We start from the raw sequence: 27,789 nt of genomic DNA on the forward strand, positions 1-27,789 counted from the left end.
TTAAAACCAACAACTTTAAAAAAATTTTATTACCTTGAGGGCCTGCTTTTAACTGAGGAGAGAAACTTTAAAAAAAACCAAAAACTTAACTTCTCATAGTGTCTAGAACTCTGTTTTCCTGCTTCTGGGCTGCAGACCCTGGAGGAGGCTGTATAGGTATTGCAGAGAATCCACAAATCCATATGTTCACTGAAGAAAATAATTCTTTAAAAATTAGAATTGGGCAAATGGAAGCTAATGACTTCATGAAACATCAAGATACAATAAAACAAAATTAAAAGAATGAAAAAAATAGAAGAAAATGTCAAATGTCTCATAGGAAAAAACAATTAACCTGGAAAATAGATGGAGGAGAGATAATTTAAGAATTATTGAATTACCTGAAAGCCATCATCAAAGAAAGAGCCTAGACATCTGATTTCAAGAAACTATCAAGGAAAACTGTCCCAATATCCCAGAATCACAGGGTAGAATAGAAATTGAAAGAATCTGCTGATTACTACCTGAAAGAGATCTCAAAATGAAAATTTCCAGAAATATTATAGCCAGATTCCAGAGCTCCCAAGACAAAGAGAAAAGACTTCAAGCAACCAGAAACCATTCAATACTGTGGAGCCACAGTCAGGATCACAGAAGATCTAGCAACTACCACATTAAAGGAATGGAGGGCTTGGAATATGATTCTGGAAAGCAGCAAGAATGGGAATAAAATCAAGAATAACCTACCCAGCAAAACTGAATATAAAAAATCCATCCAGGGAAAAAATGAACATGAAATAGAAAATTCAAGCATTCCTGATGAAAAGACTATAGCTGAACAAAAATGTTGCCTTTCTAATACAAGAATCAAGAGAAACATAAAAAGGTAAACATGAAAGAGAAATCATAACAGACTCAATAAGGTTAAACTGTTTACCTTTCTATATGAAAATGTGTATCTTCTAAGAAGTTTATCATTATGAGGGTAGTTAGAAGGGTTCTGCATAGAAAGAATGTATGGGAGCAAGTCGATTATATTTAGATGATGTCAAAAAATGGACAGGTAAGAAAAAGGGAATATGCAGGGGTAAGAGGGAAGGGAGAAGAAGAATGGGGAAATTATCTCACATAAAAGAAGCACGCAAGGAAGAGCTTTTACAATGGAGGGAGAAATGGTGGGGACGAGGTGGGCAATGGAAAAAGGGAAATATATGTACATATCTATGTGTGCACTTGCACCACCCCCCCACTCCCTCCACACACTCAATCAGTAATAGAAATCTGTCTTACCTAAGAGGGAAGTAGGAGAGGAAGGTGATATGAGAAAGGGGGGTGATGATAAAAGTGAGAATAGATTAAAGAAGGCAGTGGTCAGAAGTAAGACAGATTTTAGAGGAGGAACAGAATAAAAAGAGAAGACAAATAGAAGAAAATAGGATGGAGGGAAATGCACAGTTAGTAATCATAACTGTGAATGGGAAAAACTCACCTATAAAATGGAAGCAGATAGAAGAATGGATTAGACATCAGAATCCAACAATATGTTGTTTACAAGGAACACACTTGAAACAGAGAGACACACATAGAGTTCAAAGGGGATGGAGCAGAATCTATTATGCTTCAAGAAAAGTTAAAAAGACAGGTGTAGCAACCATGACCTCAGACAGCAAAAGCAAAAGTAGACCTTAATAAAAGGGAGAAGTAGGGAAACTACATTTTGCTAAAAGGCACCATAGACAATGAAGTTATATCAATAATGCACCAAATGGCATAGCATTCAAATTCTTAAGGGAAAAGTTAAATGAATTACAGGAGGAAATAGTAAAACTATACTTGTAGGAGATCTCAGTTTTTCCCTCTCTGAGATAGATAAATCTAACCCTAAAATAAATAAGAAAGAAGTCAAGGAGATTAATAAAATCTTACAAAAGTTAGATATGATAGACCTCTGGAGAAAATTGATTAGGAATGGAAAGGAGCATACATGTTTTTTTCAGCTGTACATGTCACCTTCACAAAAACTAATTGTGTATTAGGGCATAAAAACCTCACAAACAAATGCAGAACTAGTATATTTACTAGTTTTTTTGTAGATTTGTAGATCTTAATGCAATAAAATTACATTTAATAAAGGGCTATGGAAGCATAGATTAAAAGCTAATTGGAAAATAAATAATCTAACCCTAGTCAAAGAAAAAAAAATCATAGAAAACATCAATAATTTCATTAGAGTGACAACAATGAGACAACATTCCAAAATTTGTGGGATGTAGTGAAAGGGGAAATTTTGTTGTATGCATCTGTAAATGCATACATCAAAAAAAGAAAGAGCAGATCAATGAATTGGGCATGTGACTAAAAATATTAGAAAAAGAGCTAATTAAAATCCCCAATTAAACAACAAAATGGAAATCCTGAAAAACAAAGGAGAGATTAATACAATTGTAAGTAAAACAAAAAACCAAAAACATTGAACTTATAAAACTAGGAGCTGGTTTTGTGGGGGAAAAAATGTCTTTTTTTATCTTTAACTATTGACTGATTTGATTTCAAAAAAAGAAAGAAGAAAACCAAATGAGTAGTATCAAAAATGAAAAAAGTGAATGCACCACCAATTAAAATGAAATTAAAGCAATTATTAAAAGTTATTTCACCCAATTGAATGCCAGTAAAGCTGATGGTTTAAGTTAAGATGAATATTTATAAAAATATAAACCTCCCAGATTAACAGAAGAGGAAATAGAATATTTAAATAACCCAATTTTTGAAAAAGAGATTGAACCAATGAGCTTCCTATGAAAAAATTCCTAGGGGAAGATCATTTCACAAGTGATTTCTACCAAACATTTAAGGAACAATTAATCTCAATATTGTATAAACTATTTGAAAAAATAGGTAAAGAAAGAGTCCTACCAAATTACTTTTGTAACACAAATATGGTTTTGATACCTATATCAGAGAGAGCAAAAACAGAGAAAGAAAACTATAAACCAATTTCCTTAATCAATATGAATGCAAAAAAATATATAAAATACTAGCAAGAAGATTACAGAAATATATCACAAAAATCATACAGTATGACCACGTGAGATTATAGCAGGAGTGCAGGTCTGGTTCAATATTAGGAAAACTATCAGCATAATCAACTATATCAGTAACAATAACCAAAAAATTAATATGATTATAGCAATAGATGCAAAAAAAAAACCTTTGACAAAATACAACACCCATTCCTATTAAAAACACTAGAAAGCAAAAGAATCAGTGGGGCCTTTCTTAAAATGATAAGTAGCATCTATCTAAAACCAAGAGCAAGTATTATTTGTAACAGACATAAACCTGAAACATTCCCAATAAGATCAGGAGTGAAGCAAGGAGATCCATTATTACCACTTTATTCAATATTATATTTTAAATGCTAGCTATAGCAATAAAGAAAAGGAACATGAAGGAATAAACGCAGGCAATAAGGAAACAAAATGATCTGCTTTTGCAGATAATATGATGGTGTACTTAGAGAACTTTAGAGAATCAACTTAAAAACTAGGTGAAGTAGTTAACTTCAGCAAAGTTGCAGGATAAAAAATAAACACACATAAACCATCAACATTTCTATATACTACCAACAAAATCCAGCAGGAAGAGATGGAAAGAGAAGTTCCATTTAAAATAACTGCAGACAATATGAAATACTTGGGAGTCTACCTGCCGAGACAAGCCCAGGTGTTATATGAACACAACTTACAAAGCACTTTTCACACAAATAAAGATAGATCAAAACAAAAGGAGAAATATTAACCGCTCATGGACAGGCTGAGCCAATGTAGTAAAAATCACAATTCTCTGTTAATTTCCTCATTCGGTGCCATATCAATTGAACTACCAAAGAATTATTTTGTAGAGCTAGGAAAAAAAGATAGTAACTAAATTCATCTGGAAGAACAAAAGGTCAAGAATATCAAGGGAATCAACGAAAAGAAAGATGTTAAGGAAGGTAACCGAGGAGTTCCAAATTGCAAACTATATTACAAAGCAATAGTCATGAAAATTACCTGGTTCTAGCTAAGAAATAGAGGTCAGTGGAATAGATTAGTCTAGTGTTTGATAAGCCCAAAGATCTAAGCTTTTGGAGTAAGAATTCAGCATTTGACAAAATTGCTGGTACAACTGGAAAGCAGTTTGGCAGAAAGTAGGCATAGATCAACATCTCATACCACATACCAAAATAAGATCAAAATGGAGAAATGATTTAGACAAAAGCATCAAAAATAGGGGAGCGTGGAAAAATGAACTTGTCAGATCTATGGATAAGGGAAGAGTTTATGCCTAAACAAGAGGTAAAAGAGGTTATAAGAAGTAAAATATATGAGTTCGAGTATGTGAAATTAAAAAACTTTTGGAGAAATAAAATTAATGCAGCCAAAATTAGAAGGAAAACAAGAAAGTGGAGAAAAAAATTTTGCAGCAAGTTTGTAGAACAACAGAAGTTTCTTTGATAAAGGCCTCATTTCTCAAACATATAGTGAACTGAACCAAATTTATTTTTTTTTAAATAGCCATACCCCAGTTAATAAATGGCCAAAGGATATGAACTGGCAGTTTTCAGAAGAAGAAATCAAGGGACAGTTAGGTGGCACAGTGAGTAGAGCACCAGCGCTGGAGTCAGGAGGACCTGAATTCAAATCTGGCCTCAGACACTTGACATGCTAGCTATGTGACCTTGGGCAAGTCACTTAACCCCAATTGCCCTACCTTCTCCCCTCCAAAGGAAAAAAAAAAGAAATATGAAAAAAATATACAGAAGAAATCAAAGCCATCTATATTCATATGAAAAAATGCTCTAAATCACTATTGATTAGAGAAATGTAAATTTAAACAACTCTGAGGTAGTACCTCACACCTATCAGACTGGCTAAAAGGACGAAAAAGGAGAATGACAAATGCGGGAGGGAATGTGGAAAAATTGGGGCCCTACTGCACTGTTGGTAACATTATGAACTAGGCCAACCATTCTGGAAAACAATTTGGAAATAAAACTGTGCATACCCTTTGACTAGGCAATACTACTACTAGGTCTCTATGCCAGGGAAAAGGGGAAAGGACTTATTTGAACCAAAAATATAGTAGCTCTCTTTGTGGTAGCAAAGAATTAGAAATTGAAAGGATGCCCCTCAATTGGGGAATGGCTGAACAAGTTGTGGCATATGATGATGATGGAATACTATTGTGCAATAAGAAATAATAAGCAGAATGCTTTCAGAAAAAAACTTTGGAAGTCTTATACGAACTGATTCAAAGTGAAGCGAGTAGAACCGGGAGATCTTGTGCACAGTAACAGCAATATTGTAATTAATGATCAACTGTGAAAGATTTAGCTTCTCTGATCAAGACAGTGATCTAAAACAATTCCAAAGGATTCATGATGAGAAATATTATCCACCTCCAGAGAAAGAACTGATGAAGTCTAAGTGCAAATGGAAGCATGCTTTTTTGAAATTTTCTTTATTTTTATTGTTCTGTTTGCATTTTCTTTTGCAACATGGCTAATATGGAAATGTTTTGTATGACCTCATGTATAATCGAAATCAAATTATTTGCCTTCTCAAGGAGGGGGAGGGGCAGGAGAGAGGAAGAGAATTTGGACTCAAAATTTTAAAAAGTGATTGTTAAATTTTTTATTTGAATGTAATTGGAAAATATTTAATGTATTTTTTATAAAAGGAATGGTTACTTTGTCCAGAGATCAGTTTTGAAACTTTTGCTTCATTAAACAAAATTCGATATAGGGGGAACAGATACAGAATTATTCTTTCCAAGGTCATCTTACAAATTGGGTATCTATAGTTTGATGTGTCTAATTCAAAATCCACATGATCTATTTATTTTAACCTTGAAATATCAGTTTTGGAAGAGTGTTTAAAAAAGAAAAACTTCCCTTTGCCATCTAACTTTTCCCTTCCTTTTCTTTTCTCTTTCCCTCCCTTATAAGGGATCTGGAAGCCAGAGCACAAAATGAGTTCTTTCGGGCCTTCTTCAGGTTACCAAGGAAGGAGAAGCTACATGAAGTTATAGACTGTTCTCTTTGGACACCATTTAGCCGCTGTCACACAGTGGGGCGGATGTTTGCTTCTGATAGTTACGTCTGTTTTGCCAGCAAAGAAGATGGCTGTTGCAATGTCGTCCTTCCACTTAGAGAGGTAGAATCTCTGTCTGGATCTCTCTGTTTGTCGTCTTTCTGTTTCCTGGGAGCATATTCTTTTTGCACGTCTTTGCCACTTTATCCCATAGCTGAAGCTATGTAAGGGAAAGACCTACAGAGAGAAGCAGCAGCTTCCTCCACCTGGCTCAGAGATGTGCAGTGGGAATCAAAATCTTGGGGTTTTATTTATTTCCTTTGGGGTGATTTTTTTTGGGGGGGGGGTTGTTGACTTTTTCTACTCTTTTCTATTGAGAACTGAACATTTTGAGAAGTGACTTATAAAAGCAGCCTACCATGACTTCTGCAGTATTGATAAGGCTATTATTAAGTATACACATGTAGCAATTAAAGCTTTTCTAAGAACTGTCAGTGGAGGGGAGAAAAAACCAATTTCCTTCTTTGCAGTTCCCTTAACCAATCCTACTCCTCCCTTGCCCCAACCATTTTTATTTTGAAAATTAAAAAATAGTAAGCAGTGTGGACTTTATGGTCTCTTGGTACTTCATTTAAAGATAAAAAATAATTCCTTGGAATAATAAAAGATATATAAGCGAATTAAAAATATTCAGATGAACTAACAATCATTTCTAATGGAAAAAGCAAAGATATGAAAATTTAAAAATCTAGGTTTACTTTCAGATCTAAAGTAGCTTGTGACCTCAGGCAAGTTAGATAATCTGTGTCTCAGTTTTCCTATCTATAACTTGAAGGTGATACCTACTGTTCAGGTAGCAAATTCAAAGTCAAAGGAAGGAGAGACTAAGCTTAAAATATGTCCTAGCAACAATGGAAACAGACAGTAACACATCAGGGGCATCTCACCAGAACCAGATGTTTCCTGAGTGATGATGTAAGAATATGGAAGATAGATATGTGTGTGTATGAGAAATCAAGCTTTTCTAAAAATAGTGCTGAACATGTGACAATAATGATGTGGTAGTAATTATTTCTTATTCATAGCAACAGTGAGAACACTCAAAATAATCAAAGAGGTTAAGATTTGGCTGAGAGGCAACATGGAATGGTGAATAGTGCACTGGCCCCAGCTCAGTGAGCTAGGTTCATGGACTGCCTCTGATTCATACTAGCTCAGTACCAGATGATCATCTAATTTCTCAGTGCCCCAGGCAACTCTAAGACTATAATTTGCAGAACAGCAGCTGATCTGCATTGGTGGAGGAATTTTCCTTATTGGGAGTGCCCTATGCTAATTAAATCACAGGTGAAACCGAGGTGAAAAAAATAAAAAAGGATATGGCAAATCAGCTCCTGGGTATCTTGCATTCTCCAAAGAATTGTTTAAATTCTCCTCAGTTTTTGGTTGAGCTGTATCTAAACATTTTACTAAATTAATATGGGTTCTGGTTTTGAGTTAGCATGCAGTGATGAAAGGACCAGCATCTGGATACAGGAAGGCAGGAAAAATCTTTATACTCAGATACTTTTGTTTGCAGCTACCTTTTAAAGTTTTTTTTCTAAATGTTCAATAATTCTACTTCCTTTCCCCTCATATTTTGACGTGTGTCCATTTTTTTAAAATAGGTAGTGAGCATAGAGAAAATGGAAGATACCAGTCTCCTTCCTAATCCCATCATTATCAGCATAAGGAGCAAGATGGCCTTTCAATTCATTGAACTCAAGGATAGAGAGAGCTTGGTGGAAAACCTGCTCATGAGGCTGAAAAAGGTCCATGCTAACAGCCCAGTGCATTACGACAACTTGAAAAATGAAGATGCGGTATGATGCTTCCAATATATATATCATATATACGTATGTATCAGGCTATACATCTAGGCTCCAATATCTATGCAGATATACATGTACACATACGTGTGTATACACATACTACCTATGTATACATATGTGTTTATGTGTATACATACACATACTGCGTATATTACACATACTCCAAAAATACAGTTATTAACACTCTCTCAAGTGTGTTTTGTTTGAAAGTTGATTCCAGGCCTAAAAAAATTGAGATCTTCTAGGAACTCTGGATAATGTGAAAAACACAAGAGGGCATTTTGCCCTTTGGGGTTGAGGGTACAGCTGAGTCATTTATTGGATTATACCGTTAGATGTGCCCAATAAGTTACTGGATTTATTTTCTCCTGGTACCCACCGAAGCTGTCATGAGATTTCTTTGCGCAGATATAGAATTGATTGTCACTTGACTCCAAAGCCAAGAATATTGGTGCCTTATAATTACTGAGACCTGTTGATGAATCAAGAATGCAGAGAAATTATAGTGCTGCTGTTGAATAGCACTCCTGATGTATTTATTGCCAGGCATGGGAGAGAAGCCTTGTCAGTGGTTGAATTCTCTTCTGATAGGGCTGAGAAATATAATGCATTTCCCAGAACAGAATTGCAGGGAAGAGAAGTAGATGTTATAGAAATAACTAACATGGTAATTGGTGGGAGGTGGATTTATTATTCCTTCCCTATTCATCTTCTCTATATATAAATTTAGGCTTCTAATAATTTATTTTCTTTTACTTTCCACTTGATTCCACTCCTTCAATTCACCCAATATCTGCCACTAGCCAGGCCACAAGTTAGCAAACAAATTTGTCTACAATTCTCACAAGGTTGTTTTAAGAATTTGAAGTTAAAAGTCTGAGTTAGATAGGGTTGAATTTGTAAAACTCAATACATTATAGACTACCATCTTTAGGGAATCAGTTTCAGTTTTTTGGTCAACTGTCCATGGACTATATAAGTACTGGATACTTGTCTAATTTTTCCTTCTTGTACCCCGCCCCCCAATTGCATTCCAAAATTACAAATTAGCATTTCACATTCATTTTTGGAAGAGGACTCACTGTATGTTAGAGTTGAGTTGAAGTGATACGTGATTTCCTAGAACCTCTGGCTCAAATACAAATCCCATGGTTAGGCATTTAAAGCCATTGATAAGTTGGCTCCAAACTACTTCTCCAGGCTTCATACACACTATGTGTGGTACAGCCAGACTGGCCTTGCTGTTCTCACTCGTGCTCTATCTCCTATCTCTTGTGTTTTTGCCCAGGCTGTTCCCAGATTTAGCACGTACTCCCTCCTGACCTTCATTTCCACTAGTTTCCTTCAAAGCTCAGCTCAAATGCCATCTCCTATAGGTCTTTTTCTGATATCCCCAGCTGCTAGTACCACACACCTGAAATGACATGGTATTTATTTTGCTTATGTTTATAGGACCAGCAGTGAATAGACAGGATTAGTAGAACAACCCTTTCTAACCCTGTCTTTGAGATTTTTTTCCCTCCAAAGGAGCACATGTCCAAATTTTTGGAATGCAAAGAAACAGGAATAGGAAAAATAGGGTTGGGTTGTGAAACTTTCCTTTTATGAACAATGTTGGGGAGACATATCCATATATGCACAGAGTTACCTGCTCTCTCCTATTTTCAAAAGAAAAGCCATGAAATTTTCAGGCTTACTGTTCTGGGACTGCTGCCTTGTGTGTCTATGTTAAGGGACAAAGTAGAACCTCAGTATGAACAATTCCATTGTAAAGGCAAACCTTGTGGGATTTAATGTCTCCATGTATTTGTCTCCTCTTCAACCACAGCTGGGTAGGTAGGTTTTAAAATTGTAGCCGTCTATTAAGGGTTAGTGGGGAAGCCCAAACAAATTCCACAAGCCTAAATAAGTCAAACCAAAACCAAATACCTCCATTTTTGCTTTTTCAGACATCCTCTCTCTTTCAATCAACTAGCATGTGCGGTGACCAAAAGTTTGGGACTCTCAAACTGTCTCAGAACGGTAACAACGTTGACAAAGAAACTAGCCCTCTGCCAAATTCTGAGGCACTGATAGCCATCTTCCACCAGTCAGGAATTCAGAGTCCTGATTCCAGAATGGTAGGTAGAATTCACCTTCTTTCCTTAGCTCCCCCCACTCCCCTGTCTAGACCCATCACCTTTTTAACACAGACCCAGCTGGGCTAACTGTGGCATTTGGGTTAGAGAGCAGTGGGGCCAGGGAATGGTATTCTGTGGTTCTGCAATAACTTATCACGGGCTGATAGCTACTCTGTATGTCTGTGTGCTAGGCACAAAAAGGCCACCTATATGTACAAAAATATTTATAGCAACTCTTTTCTGGTGGCAAAGAATTGGGAATTGAGGAGGTGTCCATCAGTTGGGGAATGGCTGAACAAATTGTTGTATGTGATTATGATGGAATATTATTGTGCTATAAGAAATGATGAGCAGGCTACTCTCAGAAAAACCTGGAAAGATTTATCTGAGCTGATGCAAAGTGGAATACTGTGTACAAAGTAACACCAATATTGTAAGATAATCAGCTGTGAATGACTTAGCTATTCTCAGCAATATGATGATTCAAGACAACTCTGAAGGGCATATAATGAAAAATGCTAGCCATCCCCAGACAAAGAATCGATGGTATCTGAATATAGATTGAAGCATAGTTTTTTTTTACTTTATTTTTCTTGAGGTTTTTTTTGTCTCCGTTTTCTTTCACAACATGACTATTACGGAAATTTTTTGCATGACTACACATGTATAACCTATATAGAATTGCTTGTGTTCTCAACGGGGGGAGGGGGGAAGGGAGGAAGGGAGAGAATTTGGAACTCAAAGTTTTAAAAAACTAATGTTAAAAATTGTTTTTACATGTAAATGGGGAAAAATAAAATACTAAATAAAAAAGAAGAAAAAAGGCCATGGGTCTGCCATCCAAATATGCCCATGGAGCCTGTCTTACAACTGTTTCATCTTGTTTACTCTGTATTCAAACATCGAAGCTGCCCTGGTGCATGCTCTAAGCTGCCTAAGATATGGCAAGAAAAAGTGCCAGTATTGGTTAATTTTCTCAAAGACGATGACATTGCTACCCACTTTTCCTAAAATTTTTGTGTGAGTTGCCTTTGTTGCCTGCGTGACCTTGGGCAGATCACTCAATGTCTCTTCATTGGCTTCAGTGTCCCCACCTTAAAGTGGACTAGGTGGCCTTCGACCCTTCAGCTCTATATCCGTGATCTTATGATCCTCTGGGCTGCCTGCATGTGCTTGGTTTGCAGCATAAGATGTTTTCTGCCTCAGCTTTACATCATTTTGAGAGATGGAAAGGTAGAGAGGGCCTTATCACTCACCATTTTCATATTGTCTTCTCAGCCAAAATAAGACTCAGTCTTTTACAATTTCAGATTGGACTAAAAAGATTTGAAAACCTTCTCTGAATAGAATAAACTGTCTCTGTTCGAAGTCTGGAAATTCAACTTCATAATCTTCAGTAAAAATCAATTATAGGTATTAGCAACCTTTTGTTTGGCTGGGTGCAATTTACCTTCCAACAGGGTCACAAAGAAGAAAACGTCATCTAAGCTTTCTAATGTCCTTGACCTTAACAATTCTCTTTCTCCTGAGGACAAGTGTTAAGAAGAGCTATTAATTTATTTTTTTACTAATAGGTAGCATTCCAATTTAGGTACAAATTATTTCATTACAAATTTCATTTCATTACAAATTGTATGAAATAAAGAGTAAATATGAGTGTCCCTCTGTTGATGCTTATTAGCTCTATTACTTGGGTAATTCACCTTCTCTGGGCCTGAATTTCCTCATGTGTAAAATGAAGGGGTTGGATTAGATGGCCCCTGAGGACCCTGCCAATTCTAAGATTCTATGCAGAGCTAAAACATAGATCTTTCCGGCAGTAGCTTTGTTGGTGCCAAATGTGAACGCTATGACTGCAATATGTGAACCCTGTGGTCCTGAGATCTTTAAATAGCTTTGGGTCAGCCCTTAATTGCACAAATATTCCCCAAACCTCATTTTCGATAACTGGTTTCAACTTTGCCCCCCACCACAACTTCAATTAGGATTGCTTAGAAGTACCCAGATTGAGTTTTTGCCCTTCCCTTTCCCTCCCCTCACCAACCCACTCCATAAACTATTCTCGGTGATGTGCAGCAGACAGTATGAAACATAGTGAAGGTTAACAGACAGGAGAAGGATGTGAAAGGAGGTGTAACATAATCGTCCCTTGAAGAAGGAAGTTAATTTCTATCTGATTTCTGTTGTATCTTGTTTCAGATAATGGAAGTGGAAGATTTCTTGAGTTCATTTTATTTACTTCCTTCCTGCCTCTCCTCCAAATCCTAGAACAAAAAAGGGAGTGGGAGAGGGTCTCTCTCTTTCCTGCCTACCCACTAACTAGAGCAGACAAAGGAGAGACTCCTGGGCTCTGATATTTTCAGAGGAGATTACAGTAGTTTCTTTTGGCAGCTGTTGCAGCATTTAGTCTTCAGCCTGCAGTCATGGTCACGAGGTACTTTTGTAGGAAATCTTGTTTCTCTTGTTAAGCTTTCCTACTGAAGTTTAATTGCCTGTAATTGTTGACTTCTCAATGAACTTCCTCTTCTATTATATCTTGTGGTCTAAGAAAACATGGTGGGAGCATGTGGATGATGTATGCCATACCTGAAATATGCATATTATGGTTTCTAGTCAAGAGAACAGATAAAAGCAAGCCTATGGAATGACCATTTTGTGGAATATGGCAGAACAGTGTGTATGTTTCGTACGGAAAAGATCCGCAAGCTTGTTGCCATGGGAATCCCCGAATCTTTACGGGGTAAACTCTGGCTCCTGTTTTCAGGTAAAAATTTAATTTTGCTTTTTTCTCTTGTATCCTTGACCAAATGTTAGTTTGAGACGTTACTTATAAATAGAGGACAGGGTCAAAGGGATTCCAAGTGAGTCATCCATATTTATTTTTCACTGTGGAATCTCAAACATTAAGGGCTTCTTAAGTCTGAATATTTTCTTTTCTCACTTTGGGCAAATCACTAAACCACTTGGGGTCTGTTTTCTCACCTATAAGATCATCAAAGACCCAGCTTTGTAATTAGAAGTGATACCTCTATCAACAAATTCCCTGGGAATGGAGCAACTTCCATTAACTCTTTAAGTGACTTTTGAGATCACTTAGTCCAACCACTTAATTATACAGATGACAAAACTGAGGCTCAGAAAGGCTCCTATTTGTCTCAAGTCCTACAGCAAGTTAGTGGCAGAGCTGTGCTGAAGCTAGGTTTCCTGACTTCTTTGTTGTTTGGTCTCAATGAAGTGAGTCCTGTTAAAATGAACAAATAAGCAAAAGATATCCATCCTTGTATCAGCTATGCCAAGCCAAGCTGCTGCTGTTTGCAGCTGTATGACAAAAATACCTCTATGTGCTATTTCTTCCCACTTGAAGGCATCCAGGATCTACCCTAGACACAATTGTGAAGTCTTTGAAGCTTGTCTTCTGCCCACAGCTTTCTTTTTCAGTAGCGACCCCTTTTACTTTTTCAGATGCCCAAAGCCCTCTTATTTGCTTTTGCTTCTCCTAATAAAAGAGATTAACTTGGAACTTATCACACTTGATTGACCAAATTACTGCACTCTGAGGAAATACGTTCACATCCAAACGTTGCCTTCTTTAGCCATTTTCAATCATATCTGTAAGGTGAGGAAGATTTCTTGGCATCAGATTTGGTATAAATATTGGGATTATCCCTCTAGAGACTCCATAGTGATTATGGACAGAACCAGAGACAGAGAGATGAAAAGTTATGAGGGAGATACCATATATTTAGTGTTATTCAAAAAATAAATGCATCCATTTAATTCTGTGAGGTTGGGAGTGAGTAAGTGGATAAGGAAATGGCCCCAGCCCATTTATTTCCTCCTGTATCTCAGCACTGCTTCCCATAGTACCTGGTGCTACTTTGCAGAAAACCCACAGATGTTTCTGGATGTCATCAGGGTCACAGGATATTTGTCCTGTGCCCACAGACTCACACTTGTATGTAAGGCATCAGATGTGGCAAACTAAAGAGTTCTAGGCTCCCCTCTTTAATAGAGATGACTCTTCTTGGTTTCAAATTGGAAGCAATGTGGTATGATAGAAATCCCACTGGAGTGACAGACCTGGAATCTAGACCCGGCAATGCTTCTAGGTAGATGTCATTGTTACTTAATCATGCTAAGCCCCATTTTGCTCATCTGTAAAAGGAAGGTCTCAAACTCGATGAACTCTACAGCAGGGGTTTTAATGTGGGGCCCATGGACCCATCTGGCGTGGGAGGAGAGGTCCTTAAACTTGGATTAGAAAAAAGGTCTTTTTTTCTCCCATAAACTTATCATTTCCTTTGTAATTCTGTGTATTATATTTATACATTTAAAAAGTGTTACTCTGAAAAGGGGGCCATAGGCTTCACCAGACTGCCAAAAGGGTCTGTGACACAAAAAAAGTTAAGAATCACTGACCTAATGTGTTTTCCAGCTATGTGCCCCTTCATTCTATGATGAATAGTGGGTGGTCCTTCCTAAATCATCAAGGCAACCTCAAATGCTTCATGTAGGCCATTTTCAGGTTCTTTTATGATTACTGAATGAATGAATGTGGATCAAACATTTATTAGGCACCTACTGTATGCAGAAAAGTCTGCCAGGAGAGATACCAAGTTTAAAAAAGACTTGATTGGGGCAGCTAGGTGGTGCAGTGAGTAGAGCACCGGCCCTGGAGTCACAAGGACTTGAGTTCAAATTTGGCCTCAGACACTTGACACACTAGCTGTGTGACCTTGGGCAAGTCACTTAACCCCATTTACCCTGCCTTCCGCCTCCAAAAAAAAAAAGAAAGAAAAGACATCATATCCATCCTCATGGAGCTTACATTCTAGCATAGTCACTTACATTTGTATATTATTTTCAAGTTTACAAAGGGTTTTACTTGTGGCTCCCTTTAGAAGTAGGTTGTGTTATCACTGTTATCCTGACACTTGCAAATCAGCAATTAGCAAAAGGTCTGCACATGGTCAATGCTCAATTACATGAATTAAAGCAGTGGCTCTTCAACTGTTTTGGCCTCAGTACTCCTTTATACCCTTCAAAATTATGAGGACCTCCCCCAAAGAACTTTTCTGTGGGTTGTATATCTATCAATAGTTACTGTATTAGGAATAAAAATATCTTAGTATTATTATGAAAATAGTTTTGACTTGGAGGTTCCTGAGACCCTTTCAGGGGATCTCTGAGGCCAAAACTGTTTTCATAGTAATAGTACTAAGGTGTTTTAATTTCTAATGCAGTTTTAACTCCTAAGACTTATATGTATACCTGGGATAATGCTGCCACAAGAAAATGAATACTATTAAAAGAAATTTTTAAAAAGTTCATAAGTGCTATTTATTTTCAATATGAACTATACTATTTTCCCTCTAACCAAGTATGTATCTTATAAAAGAATGTTAATAGTTCTTCTTGGTCAAGGCAATGTGAGAAAGTAAGTAAGTTCAGTTATGCCCAGTTTTAAAGTACTTTATGTTCTCCATCATACCAGATAACACGGATGTTCTTTCACAAATCTAACTCCCATGGTGACACTGTCCTGGAAATAATTCTTAATTGCCTTTGCACATGTATTGTTTAAAAAATCCTCAGATGCTGTAACGGATCTTGCCTCTCATCCTGGTTACTATGGGAATCTGGTAGAGGAGTCGATGGGCAAATGTTGCCTAGTAACGGAGGAGATAGAGCGGGATCTGCACCGCTCTCTACCAGAGCACCCTGCCTTCCAAAATGAAACAGGAATTGCCGCCTTGAGGAGAGTACTGACAGCCTATGCTCACCGAAACCCCAAGATTGGATACTGCCAGGTGGAGTCATGATAATGTATTTATCTACCTAGGATCCTTAGATCTCCACAGGAAACCACATTTTCTTTACCCCCACACTTGAAATTTTAAAAATGAACAGTGATTCATATATAATAACTGATAGCAAATTGCTTGCCTTCTCAGTGAGGGAGCACAGGGAGAGAGGAAGAGAGGGAGAGAATTTGGAACTCAATTTAAAAAAAAATTGTTGAAATCACTGTCTGACCCCAAAGGTCCTTTTCTGCCTCAATTTTACTATCTATAAAATGGGGTCAAAAATTTCCTCGAACAGCATCATATGCCTAACTGTATGTGTAATAGCTGAAGATGTGTTGAAAAGTAAGTAGACTTAGAGGGTAAACAATTGTTTTAAGAAGAAGCATATGGAGATAGAGATTCTCCATTTGAACTGCTCTAGATTTTTGTGATTTCATGAATGATCTGCACACTGCTAAGAGTAAGGGCAGTTAGGTGGCACAGTGGACAGAGTGCCAAGCCTGGAGTCACAAAGACTCATCTTTCTGAGTTCAAATCTGGCATCAGACACTTACTAGCTGTGTGACCCTGAGCAAGTCACTTAATCCTCTTTGCCTCAGTTTCCTTATCTGTAAAATGAGTGGGAGAAGGAAATGGCAAACTGCTCCAGTATCTTTGCCAAGAAAACCTCAAATGGGGTTACAAAGAGTTAGACACGACTGAAAAATAACTAAATAGCAAACAAGAGTAAGATGAACACCAAGCAGCAAAAACAGCTCCAAATTAGACTATGGAAGTTTGTGGCATCTGAAAATTGAAGATGTTAAACTTTATTTTCCAGGGAATAATCAGGATTAGGGTGAACTAAAAGCTGTACATGTCTGTGCACAAACACTGGATGGTTTGGGGCAGTTGTCCTTGGACTTTTGGCTCTCTACGCAATTAATGGGGGTCACCACGGTCTGACTTGTTGTATGATGACCTACCCTGATTTGACGCAACAAACTTGCTCCTTTAGATGCATCTATGTGGCTGGGGTTTCTTTTGGTATTTTCTAACCCTGTCACCTAACATCTGAAAACTAACTAATGCAACCATTAACCAGCATTCATTCAGCACCTCCCTCTCGTGCCCAGTACTGTGTGGCAGGCACTGGGGTACATGAACAAAAGTGAAATTGGCCCTGCTCATACTGTTCTCCCTCTCCCTTTGTGTTATAATAGTGATGCATTCTTGTCTCCTCCTACAGTGCATCTTTCATACTGTCACATCACTCTCTGCTCAGAAATCTTCATTGGCTCCCAATTGTGTGGCTCATAAAGTTTAAGTTCCTTTTCTTGGCTTTCAGGGCCCTTTATATGGAACCATCTAAAGCTTTCAACATTACTTCATTTTACTCCCTTCCATCCATATTATATTTAACCAAAATTGGCTTTCTGCCCCAAATGAAGCCTGTTATTTACTACTCGAGGCTGCTAGGTGGCACAGTAGACAAAGCATTGGGCCTGAAGTCAAGATAGATAGTTGTTCAGTCTTTATTCAGTCATGTCCAACCACCTCCTTGTGACCCCATTTTGGGGTTTTCTGGACAAGTGCAATGGAGTGGTTTGCCATTTCCCTTTCCAGCTCATTTTATAGATGAAGAAACTGAGGCAAACAGGGTTAAGTGACTTGCCTCTGGTCATATAGCTAGTAAATATCTTTCTGACTCCAGGCCTGGCACTGTCTAGCCACTGTGCCACAAGCTGCTCCAGAATAGAGAGACCTGAATTCAAATAGGGTTTGTTTGTCCCCAGGCAAATTACTTACCCTCTGCCTGCTTCTCAGTATTATCTCTATAAAGCAGAGATAATAATAGTACCTACCTCACAGGGTTGTCGTGAAGATCCAGTGAGATCATTTATGTAAAGTGCTAGTACAGTGCCTGGCACATAGTAGGCATTTAATAAATGTTGATTGAGGATTAGCACATATTAGGAGCTTTATAAATGCACGTTCCCCTTATATTTCCCAACGACATCATACCTTTGCTAATACCATTTCCTGTGCCTGGAATATATTCTTTCATCTTCGTCTGAATTCCTACCCATCCTTTAAAATCAAACCCAGATGCTGCCAGTTCCATGAAGGCCCATTAGTAACAACCTTCCCTTTTTATGTGGCATTTTGTTTTTCAACACTCTAATGATCTTAAAATGTAGTATTGTATATTATAGTTACATGTTCATGTCTTATACTCCCTTACTTGATTGTAACTCCATGAGGGCAGGTGCAGTCTTATTTAAACGTTGTTTCTCACTCACTGTCTCATGCAGTGCCCTGTTTATAGCAGATACAGTACATTTCTTGAGTGAATGAACTAAAATGAGTGGTCAGTAATCTCTTCCTTCCCTGTGGATTCTGTACAGTCAATGAACATTCTGACATCTGTGTTACTCCTGTATGCCAAAGAGGAAGAAGCCTTTTGGCTGCTGGTTGCTGTGTGTGAACGGATGTTACCAGATTACTTCAATCATCGAGTGATAGGTAAATGACTTCTATTTGTACTACCTCTGTACCTAGGAATAAACACAATGTTAGTGGCAAAGTCAGCATATAAAGACTAGGTACAGAGTTTTAGTATTTAGAACAAAAGTGCCAAACTTACACATCTGCAAAATTCCCCTTGGGGCTGGAACAAGATTAAAATGTAATTGGGAAACGTTTAACAAAATAATTAAAAATATAATATATAGATAACATCAATTTGTGGTTTTCTAAGTCATTATGCAGCCTGTAGGGATCCATTTCTGTTTGAGTTTTATGCCCCTGATTTAGAAAATTAATTAAGCATCTTTTACTGTATTAGGGCTAGGGCAGCGAGGTGAACAGATAGAGTGCAGGGCCTGGAGTCAGAAAGACTCCTCTTCCTGAGTTCAAATCTGGCCTCAGACACTTACTAGCTGTGTGACCCTGAGCAAGTCACTTAACCCTGTTTGCCTCAGTTTCCTCATCTGTAAAATGAGCTGGAGAAGGAAATGGTAAACCACTTTAGTACCTTTGCCAAGAAAACTCCAGGTAGGGTCACACAGAGTTGGACACAACTAAATAACAACTGCATTAGGGACTGCCCAAAAATTGGAGGGCATTCTTCTTGCCTTCTTCTATTTGCAGTAATAATTCATATGTACATACAAGTTTTTAAAATTTTTCTGTTTTTAAATTAAGGAAAATTCACCTCCTTTTCATCCTAAACACCACCACCCCCCACCATGAAAAACAAAACCTATGTAATGATTGTGCCTTGTCAGGTAAACAAATTCCTGCATTTAGCAATGCCTCCCTGGTCCCCCCCCCAAAAAAAGAAAAAAGAAAGTATGCTTCAGTCGGCACTCTAGGCTCATGACCTCTCTGTCAGGTAGACATTGCATTGTTAGAGTTCTTAAATCTTCCAAAGTTGTTTTTCTTTACAAGGCTGTTGTCCTGGTTCTGCTCTACACAGGTTTTGCAAACAGCTCAATTTAAAGGAGATCTAAATCCAATCTTGATTGAATGTCATCAGTGACTATAGACAAACTAGATAATTCACACTACAGGGTAAATTTTTATTTGTCTTAACTCCATCTCGTTTGACATTCTGTGTTGATCAAAATAACCTAATTGGCAGCTCCTCATTTTACCTTACATGGAGTTGAAGTTGCAGTCACAGATACTAAGAAGGCAGGCAGGACAATGTATACAGTGACTTCTTGTCCAGTTGTTCAGTCGTGTCTGACTCTTTGTGACCCCCATTTGGGGTTTTCTTGGCAGAGATGCTGGAGTGGATTTTGCTAATTCCTTCTCCATATTATTTTTACAGATCAGGAAACTGAAGCAGAGTTAAGTTGACTTGCCCAGGGTCACAAGTGTCTGAGGCTGGATTTGAACTCAGGTAGATGAGTTAGCCTGACTCGTTTCAGCATTCTCTGCACTATGGCGCCACCTAGCAGCCCCACACAATTACTACAACCATGTAAACAAAAACCCTGAAAGGCACATTCAGATACAACGTAATGGCTTTCTTTGTCCTTAAGGACAGATAATAAAACATACCTACTTCTCCCTAGTAGGGAGGTGGGAACTAGGAATATGAAGTATATGGTGTCACATGTGGTGGCTGCATCAATTTTGTTTATTTCTTTTTCTTGGTTACAAGAGAGGACACTATGGTAAGAGTTCTGTTGAGAAATAAAAATTAAAAATATAAAAGTCTGGTAGAAATTTGAACTTTGGGTTTTATAGATGAAGTTACGATGCGGTGGGTAGAGTTAGCTTTGGAATCAGAGACCTGGGTTCAAGTCCTGGCTATGTGTATATACTGTGTCATGCCAAAGCTTTGTGGCCCTGGCCCTCTTAGCACCCCAGGCATCATCCAAAACAATAAATTACAGGGCAGGCACATATATAAGCAATGGTAAATACAATGATTCACTAAACCCATAAAGTCAAAAGTTCACTTTTTAATTGTTGGCTCTGAATTGCTGATGTGTGATAAATATCACCATATCCTTTGTGATGGGAGAATCTTTTTTTTTTTAGCTCAGGGGATTTCAGGACATTTGGGAGATCTGAGTTTGGGGTTCTTCTTTTTGGATGGCTAGGGTCAGCAGAGAAGGATGTGGGAGATTCAGGAATGAAAAGCAATTGGCTATATAGTGGAGACTAGGGTTTGGTTTATGACTCAAGATGTAAACTAGCCACGAGGGGAATCCCTAATGTGTTCACAGGGACTTACCAGCCCTGCTTACTACCTAATTTTGTGGGCAGTAGAAGTAAATGACGAAAAATGACCCTGGCTGCTTCTTTTTCTTACGAGAAGCAAGAGGGTGGTACAGTGGATAGGGCACTGGGCATGAGTTCAGATCTGACCGCAGACACTTCCTAGCTGTGATCTTGGGCTAGTCACTTAACCTGTTTGCCTGTTTCCTCACATGTAAAGTGTAGACAGCAATAGCACCTGATTCAAAGAGATACCGTAAGGATCAAATGAGGTTTCAGTAAAGCACTTATCGCAATGTCTGACATGTGATAGGCACTCCATAAATGCTTCTTCCCTTCCCCTTGACTCTGACCCCCAATGTTTGTTCCAGGGGCCCAAGTAGACCAGTCGGTCTTTGAGGAACTTATAAGAGAGAGACTTCCAGAGCTGGCTGAGCACATGAAGGATCTATCCACTCTGGCTTCCATTTCCCTTTCATGGTTCCTGACCTTGTTCCTCAGCATCATGCCTTTAGAAAGTGCTGTGAATGTCGTAGATTGCTTCTTCTATGACGGGATCAAAGCCATCTTCCAGCTGGGGTTAGCTGTGCTAGAAGCAAATGCGGTGGAGCTGTGTAGCAGCAAAGATGATGGCCAAGCCTTGATGATCCTTAGCAGGTTGGTGACCTTCCCATCAGACCATGGGTTTTATAGCTTGTCCTAAAACAAACTGTCGGGGGGAAGAGTTGCATCGGAGCTGTTGTGTTGGAAAGTTGCTTAAGGAAATACTTCTACAGGTAACAGCAAGGGTAGCTACTGATTTCATCCTGCCACTGCCTTATGTTCAGCATTTGGATTCAGGAGTTGATATGCTTCTTGTGACTGGTGGTTTATATGGAGGAGTGCTCCTGCTTCTGTGTGGTGTGGAGCTTCTCCTACGAGTCTACATATGGGAGCTCCTTCCTTGGACTCGCCCCTTACATTTCGAAGAAGGTCAAAGGCTTTACGTGCTTTCTAAAACAAAGTTCAACCGTCTATAGTTCTGCCCTGATGTAGCTAGGGCCTGATCAAGAGCATCTTAGAACCATGTTAAACAGGGGGAAAAAAATACCTAATATTTGAACTTGAGCACTAGGCGTGCTATTTATGTGTAGGAAGCAATGTGAAAGTTAATTATTTGGTTGCTAGACTTCAGAATCTGAAAAGCAGTGTCCTGGTCCTGATTATTTCACTTGGACAAATCATTTAACCACTCTCTATCTGTTTCTTTTTCTGTAAAATGGGAGTTAAAGTACTTACCCCTGCCTACCTCAAAGAGTTATTATGAAGATCAAATGGGATCAGTGTGAAAGCACTTTGGAAAAATAGAAAGCATTTAACTGTTGTTTTTGTCTTAAAAAGGTGAGCTCATTGGGGTAAGGAATATTTTTAAAAATCGAGATACATAAAATAGAAGAAACCAATAAAACATTTTGTTACTAATGTTATATGAATTTAATCTTAACTCTATATAACAGACAGATCTTTCACATATGCCATGCCACAATTCAGGTTGAGAGAATTCACTGAGGGGTTACTGGTCTTTATTGAATAGTATCACAAAATAGTTTAACATTTTCCTTTTTCTTCTTTTAAAATGTACAGTGAACTGCTGATGTAAGCTTCTACTCAGAACTGGATTTGGCTAGATTTCTGATGTTCATATTAAAAAAATTGTCCATAGGTTTGCCCTTTGAGTAGTTTTAGTGTCTTTACCAGTTTTAAAATCTGCAAAATGCATTTATCTCTTTGACAGTTTAAAGCCATCTTTTTATGTTTCAGTCATTATGTATGTATTATTGACATACTTTTATTTTTTTAAGTTTATTTTTTATTTTTAGTTTACAACACTCAGTTCCACAAGTTTTTGGCTTCCAAATTTTCTCTCCCTCCCTCTCCTCCCACTTCCCCCCGCCCAAGACGGCATGTAATCCAACATAGGTTCTACATATACCTTCACGTTGAACTCATTTACATAATGGTCCAGTTGTAAAGAATTATAACCAGTAGAAAGAATCATGAGAAAGAATAAACCAATGTACTTTTATTTTTAAAAGGATTTATTTCAACATTGAGAAGTTGCGTCTTTATCATTAAAACTAAATAAAAGGAGATGATACCAAGCTGTGTGGGTGACAGCATGCCTTTGAATGGGTTGGTGGTTCTATTTAGGTTCCTGGATCATGTTAAAAATGAAGAAAGCCCTGGACCACCAATCGGAAATCATCATGCCTTTTTCTCTGATGATCAGGAACCCTACCCTGTGACAGATATAGCAGATCTAATTCGGGATTCCTATGAGGTAAGAGTGGCCACCTCTGGTGTACCCTGGAAAATTTTTTTTAAAAGAAGAATGGGTTTTGTTTTCAAAATCCACTGAGAACAGTTTGCATTGGCTGTTTCTATACGTGAAGGTATTTTTTAAATATATGTCTTGCTGCAGAAATTTGGAGACCAGTCAGTGGAACTGATTGAGCATATGCGCTGCAAACACCGGATCCGAGTTCTCCAAGGTCATGAGGACACAACAAAACAGAATGTTGTAAGTGAAGTGCTGCCCAGAATGGCTGCTGTGGAGTGGAGCTGGGCATAGGGTGGGAATCACAGCCCTGTATGACATTCCACATTAACTTTCTAGAAATATTGGATCACTCTGTAACGTCACCAACCACGTATGAGTGATTTTAGTGAAAGGGAACTTTGCCTTTCGAACTTTTATGCATGAGTGAGCCTGATTTTCCAGACTTCTCCAATGACCTACTGTTGCGTTCTCTTCCCCATACACAGAAGCAGGTATTCACACCATACTGTTCTTTCCTTTTCTTAAGCTTCGGGTTGTTATTCCAGAGGTATCAATTCTCCCTGAAGATTTAGAGGAACTCTATGACTTATTCAAGGTATGAATGTGAAGGAGTTAAAGTAAAATTTAAGATTGTTTTATGATTATGACACATCATTCATAGCTGCCTTTGAAAAATATCTGTTCTGTAATCATGCTAAGAAAAGCTGTTGACTGAGGCCCTTGAGGTTCCTTTGCTATCTCTAGTTAGTGGGGTTTTTTTATATTTGTTATTGTTCAGTCACTTTAGTGGTATCCAACTCTTCATGACCTCATTTGGAGTTTTCTTGGCAAAGATACTAGAGTGGTTTGCAATTTCCTTCTCCAGCTCATTTTACAGATGGGGAAACTGAGGCAAACAGGGTTAAGTGACTTGCCCAGGGTCACACAGCTAGTGTCTGAGGTCAAAATAAAACTCAGAAAGAGGAATCTTCCTCACTTCAGGCTTGGCATTCTATGTACTTTGGTGCCATCTAGCTGCCCTTTGTGAGAGAAGCAGATAACCAAATTATGGAGTACTCTGAACTTGGGGACCATCAGAAGAGGCAAGATTTTAACTGGAACTGTTGTAAGTATAGTGACAATTCACCTACCTGGGAACCCCTAGATTCTAGAACAGAACTGCAAACTCAGTAGTAAAAGGCCTCTGACTAGACAAAATAGGTGTCATAAACCTGAGAACCACAGGTTTGAAGAAGGAAGAATTGGAAAAGACTGCAGTGAGTGGGACAGTGAATTAATTAGGGATACATAAAAAGACTTTCATAGAACCGAGGACCTAGTTGAGATTCTGTAACAAATTCATAGTAGATCCAGCCAGAATAGTTCTGTGGTTCTCTTGCTTCCTTCAGTAGCCTGTGCATAGGAGGAGCAGGTAGCATGGATGGTGGGAGTGATCCAAGGCTGAGGCTTGGCAGGGGAAGATTGGTGATACAAGGGCAAGGGACTCAAGAGAAGGGGACAGAATAGAGTGGAACTGGCTCACCCAGAGGTCAAGATGAGGAAAGAAAGGGTAAATCCAGTGTAGGGATGAAGACCCAGGAGGATGCTGAGGGATTTAAGTTCATGGTGTGGGGTTGCAAGGCAAGGAGCAGAGGTCGATAACAGATTGTAATCAGGTAATTTCAGAACTGATGGAAGTTATGCATTTTTGAAGGCAAGATGAAAAGTATGACCATCTATCTTTGTGTGTGGCTGTGGTACAATGCAGGAGTAGGTCATAGGAAATGTGGCCAGGCTAGGGCATTTGAGGGAGTATTAATATGGATGCTGAAGCCTCACAGTAAGAAGTTGAGGAATAAAGACAAACAAGCCCTCAATTTCTATAGAAACAGACTGAGAAGTTAACTGATGACATTCATTGTGAAGGGCACTGGATCTGGAGGAAAAGTAACCTACCTTGGTTTCAAATCTTTTTGCTCCTTAATACCAATGTGACCATTGGCAAGTCACTTCCCTCTTCCGTAAAATGAAGTTGGTCAAGACTCTCCCAAGCTCATTCTAGTTCTAAATCCTGACTTGCCCATGGTTACACAGTGAAACTGGCCCCAAAGTTCTGTTGTTTCCATCATGCCACCCTTCCTTCTTCTCCACCTTAATCCTGACACTACCATGAAAATAAAATGAGACAGGCTGTGAATGATTCACCTCCCCTGGCTCCTAGAGGCCTCTACTCTAATATCTTTATATTTAACCTTTATTTTTAAAGAGAGAACATATGATAAGCTGTTATTGGGAACAGACAAGTCCTGCATTTCAGCACCACGATCCCAACAGACCATATGCTGAACAGTATCTGATAGATTCTCAGCAGTTCACCAGCCTCTACAAGCTCGTCTCTCCGTGGACGTGTGGTGCCCACACTGAGATCCTGGCCGAAAGGACCTTTCGCCTTCTGGATGAAAACATGGATCATCTTATTGCATTCAAAGGATTTGCTATGTGCCTAGGTAATACTTTAAGGGTAGTTAACATACTAGTCTTCTTTCCAGAAAGTGTTTGTGAAGACATCCAAGTCGATCATATGGCTGGAGGTAATATCACTCTCTCCCTATGGCCTTGACTAGTTCGAAGGTAACTTTTAACTTCATCAATGAAGACTACAGTGGGGTGCAGGTATGGAAAGCACCCACATTTCTGAGCTCACATTTACTGATGACAATGATGCGTTTGTTTCTGTTAAGTGCTGTGTTTTCATTTGACAAAGGATTTTGTTCTAGCCCTTTTACTTAAAAAATGTCAGATAGGAGAGAAAGCTGAGAACTATTTGCAAAGCTTTGTTCAAAGTTCAAATCTGCTAAAAACTTACATCAAAATTTTTTTCAAAACGTGGTGTTGTCAAAAGTAGTGCATGCAAAATAAACTGTTTTGATCTCTACAGTAGGAATATTAATTATATAACGATTTTGTTTTCTACTTCTCATTTGCAGATATTATGTACAATGGAGAAATGAACGAAAAAATAAAACTACTATATAGGCTCCATCTCCCTCCTGGTAAGATATATAGAGCAAGAAAAGCTATCTTAGGCTTCTTACAGATAGTTAACACATTTCACATTTCTATATGTTTTAGCTGACATGTTCCAAACTTAAGAGTTGCTATACTACAAACACATTAAGGACTCGACTGAATATAGGAAGAAGCTGATTCTTTTGCAGTCTAAAAAAACCTTATTTTTAGGCACATTTTCTTAGTTTTGCAAAGCTTACTTAGATCAAATGAAGCCCCCAGGCCAACTTGCTGATATCTTTTCTTCCCCAAGCTAGCCTGTGTTTTAGTTCTTCTTTGTGATGGCTACAGGGAAGGGCAGTGTTTTGACCAAACTTCAGAAGTAAATGAAAACAGTAAAAATAAGGGACAAATTTTTACTCAAAAAAAAAAAAGATAATTGCTAGCTAGTGAGGAACCAAGCTAGGACTTTAACTTGGGTATTTAACTCATGTTGAACTCAGGGAAGGTGTGCATCTTGAAAAGCCATGGTTTGGCTCCATGGACACTGACTGTACACTGTTTACAAGAACCCCCCAAATGAAGCAGAGTGGATATTTCAATCATTAAGTGGCAGCATTTTTACATGTAACTGCTTAATGTATCAACTTTAAGGCTTACAAAGGACCGTAGTGACACTGTCTCATTTGAAATCACAACAACCTTGTGAGCCACGTACCAACGTTAACCTCGTTTTACAGGAAATTTAAAGCCAAGCCAGGTTGTGACTGGCCTTGAGGTCAAGCTAGATCAACTGTAGTTCTAGTTTAGTTTTCTCTAGGTGTCGTAAAATACACAAAACACATGCCTTTAGGACAAAAAGTGTATTTTGCTTCCCTTAGGGCAGGGATGCATTACTTGGGGCCCATGAATCTGTCAAAGTGTTTTGGTAATTATTTCAATATAATTGGTTTCATTTCTATGTATTTCATACATCTGAAAGTGCTATTTTGAGAAGTCTGTGACACAAGGTTGAAAACTCTTGTTTTAGGGCCAGAAGTGCTATGGTTCTTTTCACTTTTGCTAATTCCTAAAACCTCATCCACTTTCTATTAATTAAGAAAATAGCTGAGTGCCTTTAGAGGGAAGAGTGATGAACCTGGAATTATAGGACCAGAGTTCGAACTAACTCTGTTACTACCTTTAAAGCAAGCCATCTATGCGATTCTCAAAAACATTATGTTAATTTACAGAAAGCTGATTTGAAAACCATGTTGCTAACTTAGGCTTCAGTGCCACCTTGTGGAGACTTGACCAATTAAATCGGACTGATGTAAATTACCCAACTTACATCAGAATTTAATGTTCTGATTTTACAAATTGAGAAAATCGTACTTAGTTTTAAAGAAAAGATGTTACTTATTGAAGGTCACATTAGTCAGAACTGTTACTAGACCCCAGGTGTCCCTACATCATTAAATTGTAATTAAGAACTAGAATTAAAAAATTAGGATGTGAATTTAAATGTTATTCTTTTTTTTTAAGCTCTCACTGAAAATGACAAGGATAGCCAATCACCATTAAAGAATCCACTACTGTCAACTTCAAGACCCCTGGTCTTTGGGAAGTCAAATGGCACGTATTGGTTTTAATCTTTTAAAATGTTTCCTTTAGACAAGATACTCTAGTTGCTTTTTATTTGTTTACATTATATTACATTTATTTACAGCCCACCCACCTGACCTAGTTATTTCCCATCTTCTTCCCCAATCCCTTGGAGGGAGATTCCCAAAGTCAGCTGTACTGATTAATGGCTGTCCCCTTCCAAGTATCATGCCATCTTGCCTCGACCCAATAAAATGCAAAGATTGTGTCCTTAATCAACTCCAGGTCCTTGCTCATCTCCATAACTATGTGGGGAGAAATTAAAAGCTA

The 27,789-nt window shown here is 38.2% G+C and overlaps 1 protein-coding gene across 2 annotated transcripts in view; it reads left to right on the forward strand.

Moving 5' to 3' along the window:
• TBC1D8 (TBC1 domain family member 8) overlaps positions 1 to 27,789 on the forward strand; it is a 130,381-nt gene that overhangs the window by 99,908 nt on the left and 2,684 nt on the right. For both annotated transcript variants that reach the window (XM_036742558.1, XM_036742557.1), the window contains exons 6-18: positions 5,969 to 6,176; positions 7,721 to 7,915; positions 9,874 to 10,044; positions 12,658 to 12,808; positions 15,640 to 15,854; positions 18,239 to 18,356; positions 20,939 to 21,224; positions 22,758 to 22,887; positions 23,029 to 23,127; positions 23,414 to 23,482; positions 25,133 to 25,373; positions 25,854 to 25,919; positions 27,400 to 27,489. In XM_036742558.1, the coding sequence (XP_036598453.1) occupies positions 5,969 to 6,176; positions 7,721 to 7,915; positions 9,874 to 10,044; positions 12,658 to 12,808; positions 15,640 to 15,854; positions 18,239 to 18,356; positions 20,939 to 21,224; positions 22,758 to 22,887; positions 23,029 to 23,127; positions 23,414 to 23,482; positions 25,133 to 25,373; positions 25,854 to 25,919; positions 27,400 to 27,489 (2,039 nt within the window). The remainder of the gene's footprint in view (positions 1 to 5,968; positions 6,177 to 7,720; positions 7,916 to 9,873; positions 10,045 to 12,657; positions 12,809 to 15,639; positions 15,855 to 18,238; positions 18,357 to 20,938; positions 21,225 to 22,757; positions 22,888 to 23,028; positions 23,128 to 23,413; positions 23,483 to 25,132; positions 25,374 to 25,853; positions 25,920 to 27,399; positions 27,490 to 27,789) is intronic.

Source organism: Trichosurus vulpecula, chromosome 2 (genome assembly GCF_011100635.1).
Source record: "Trichosurus vulpecula isolate mTriVul1 chromosome 2, mTriVul1.pri, whole genome shotgun sequence".
NCBI lineage: Eukaryota > Metazoa > Chordata > Mammalia > Diprotodontia > Phalangeridae > Trichosurus > Trichosurus vulpecula.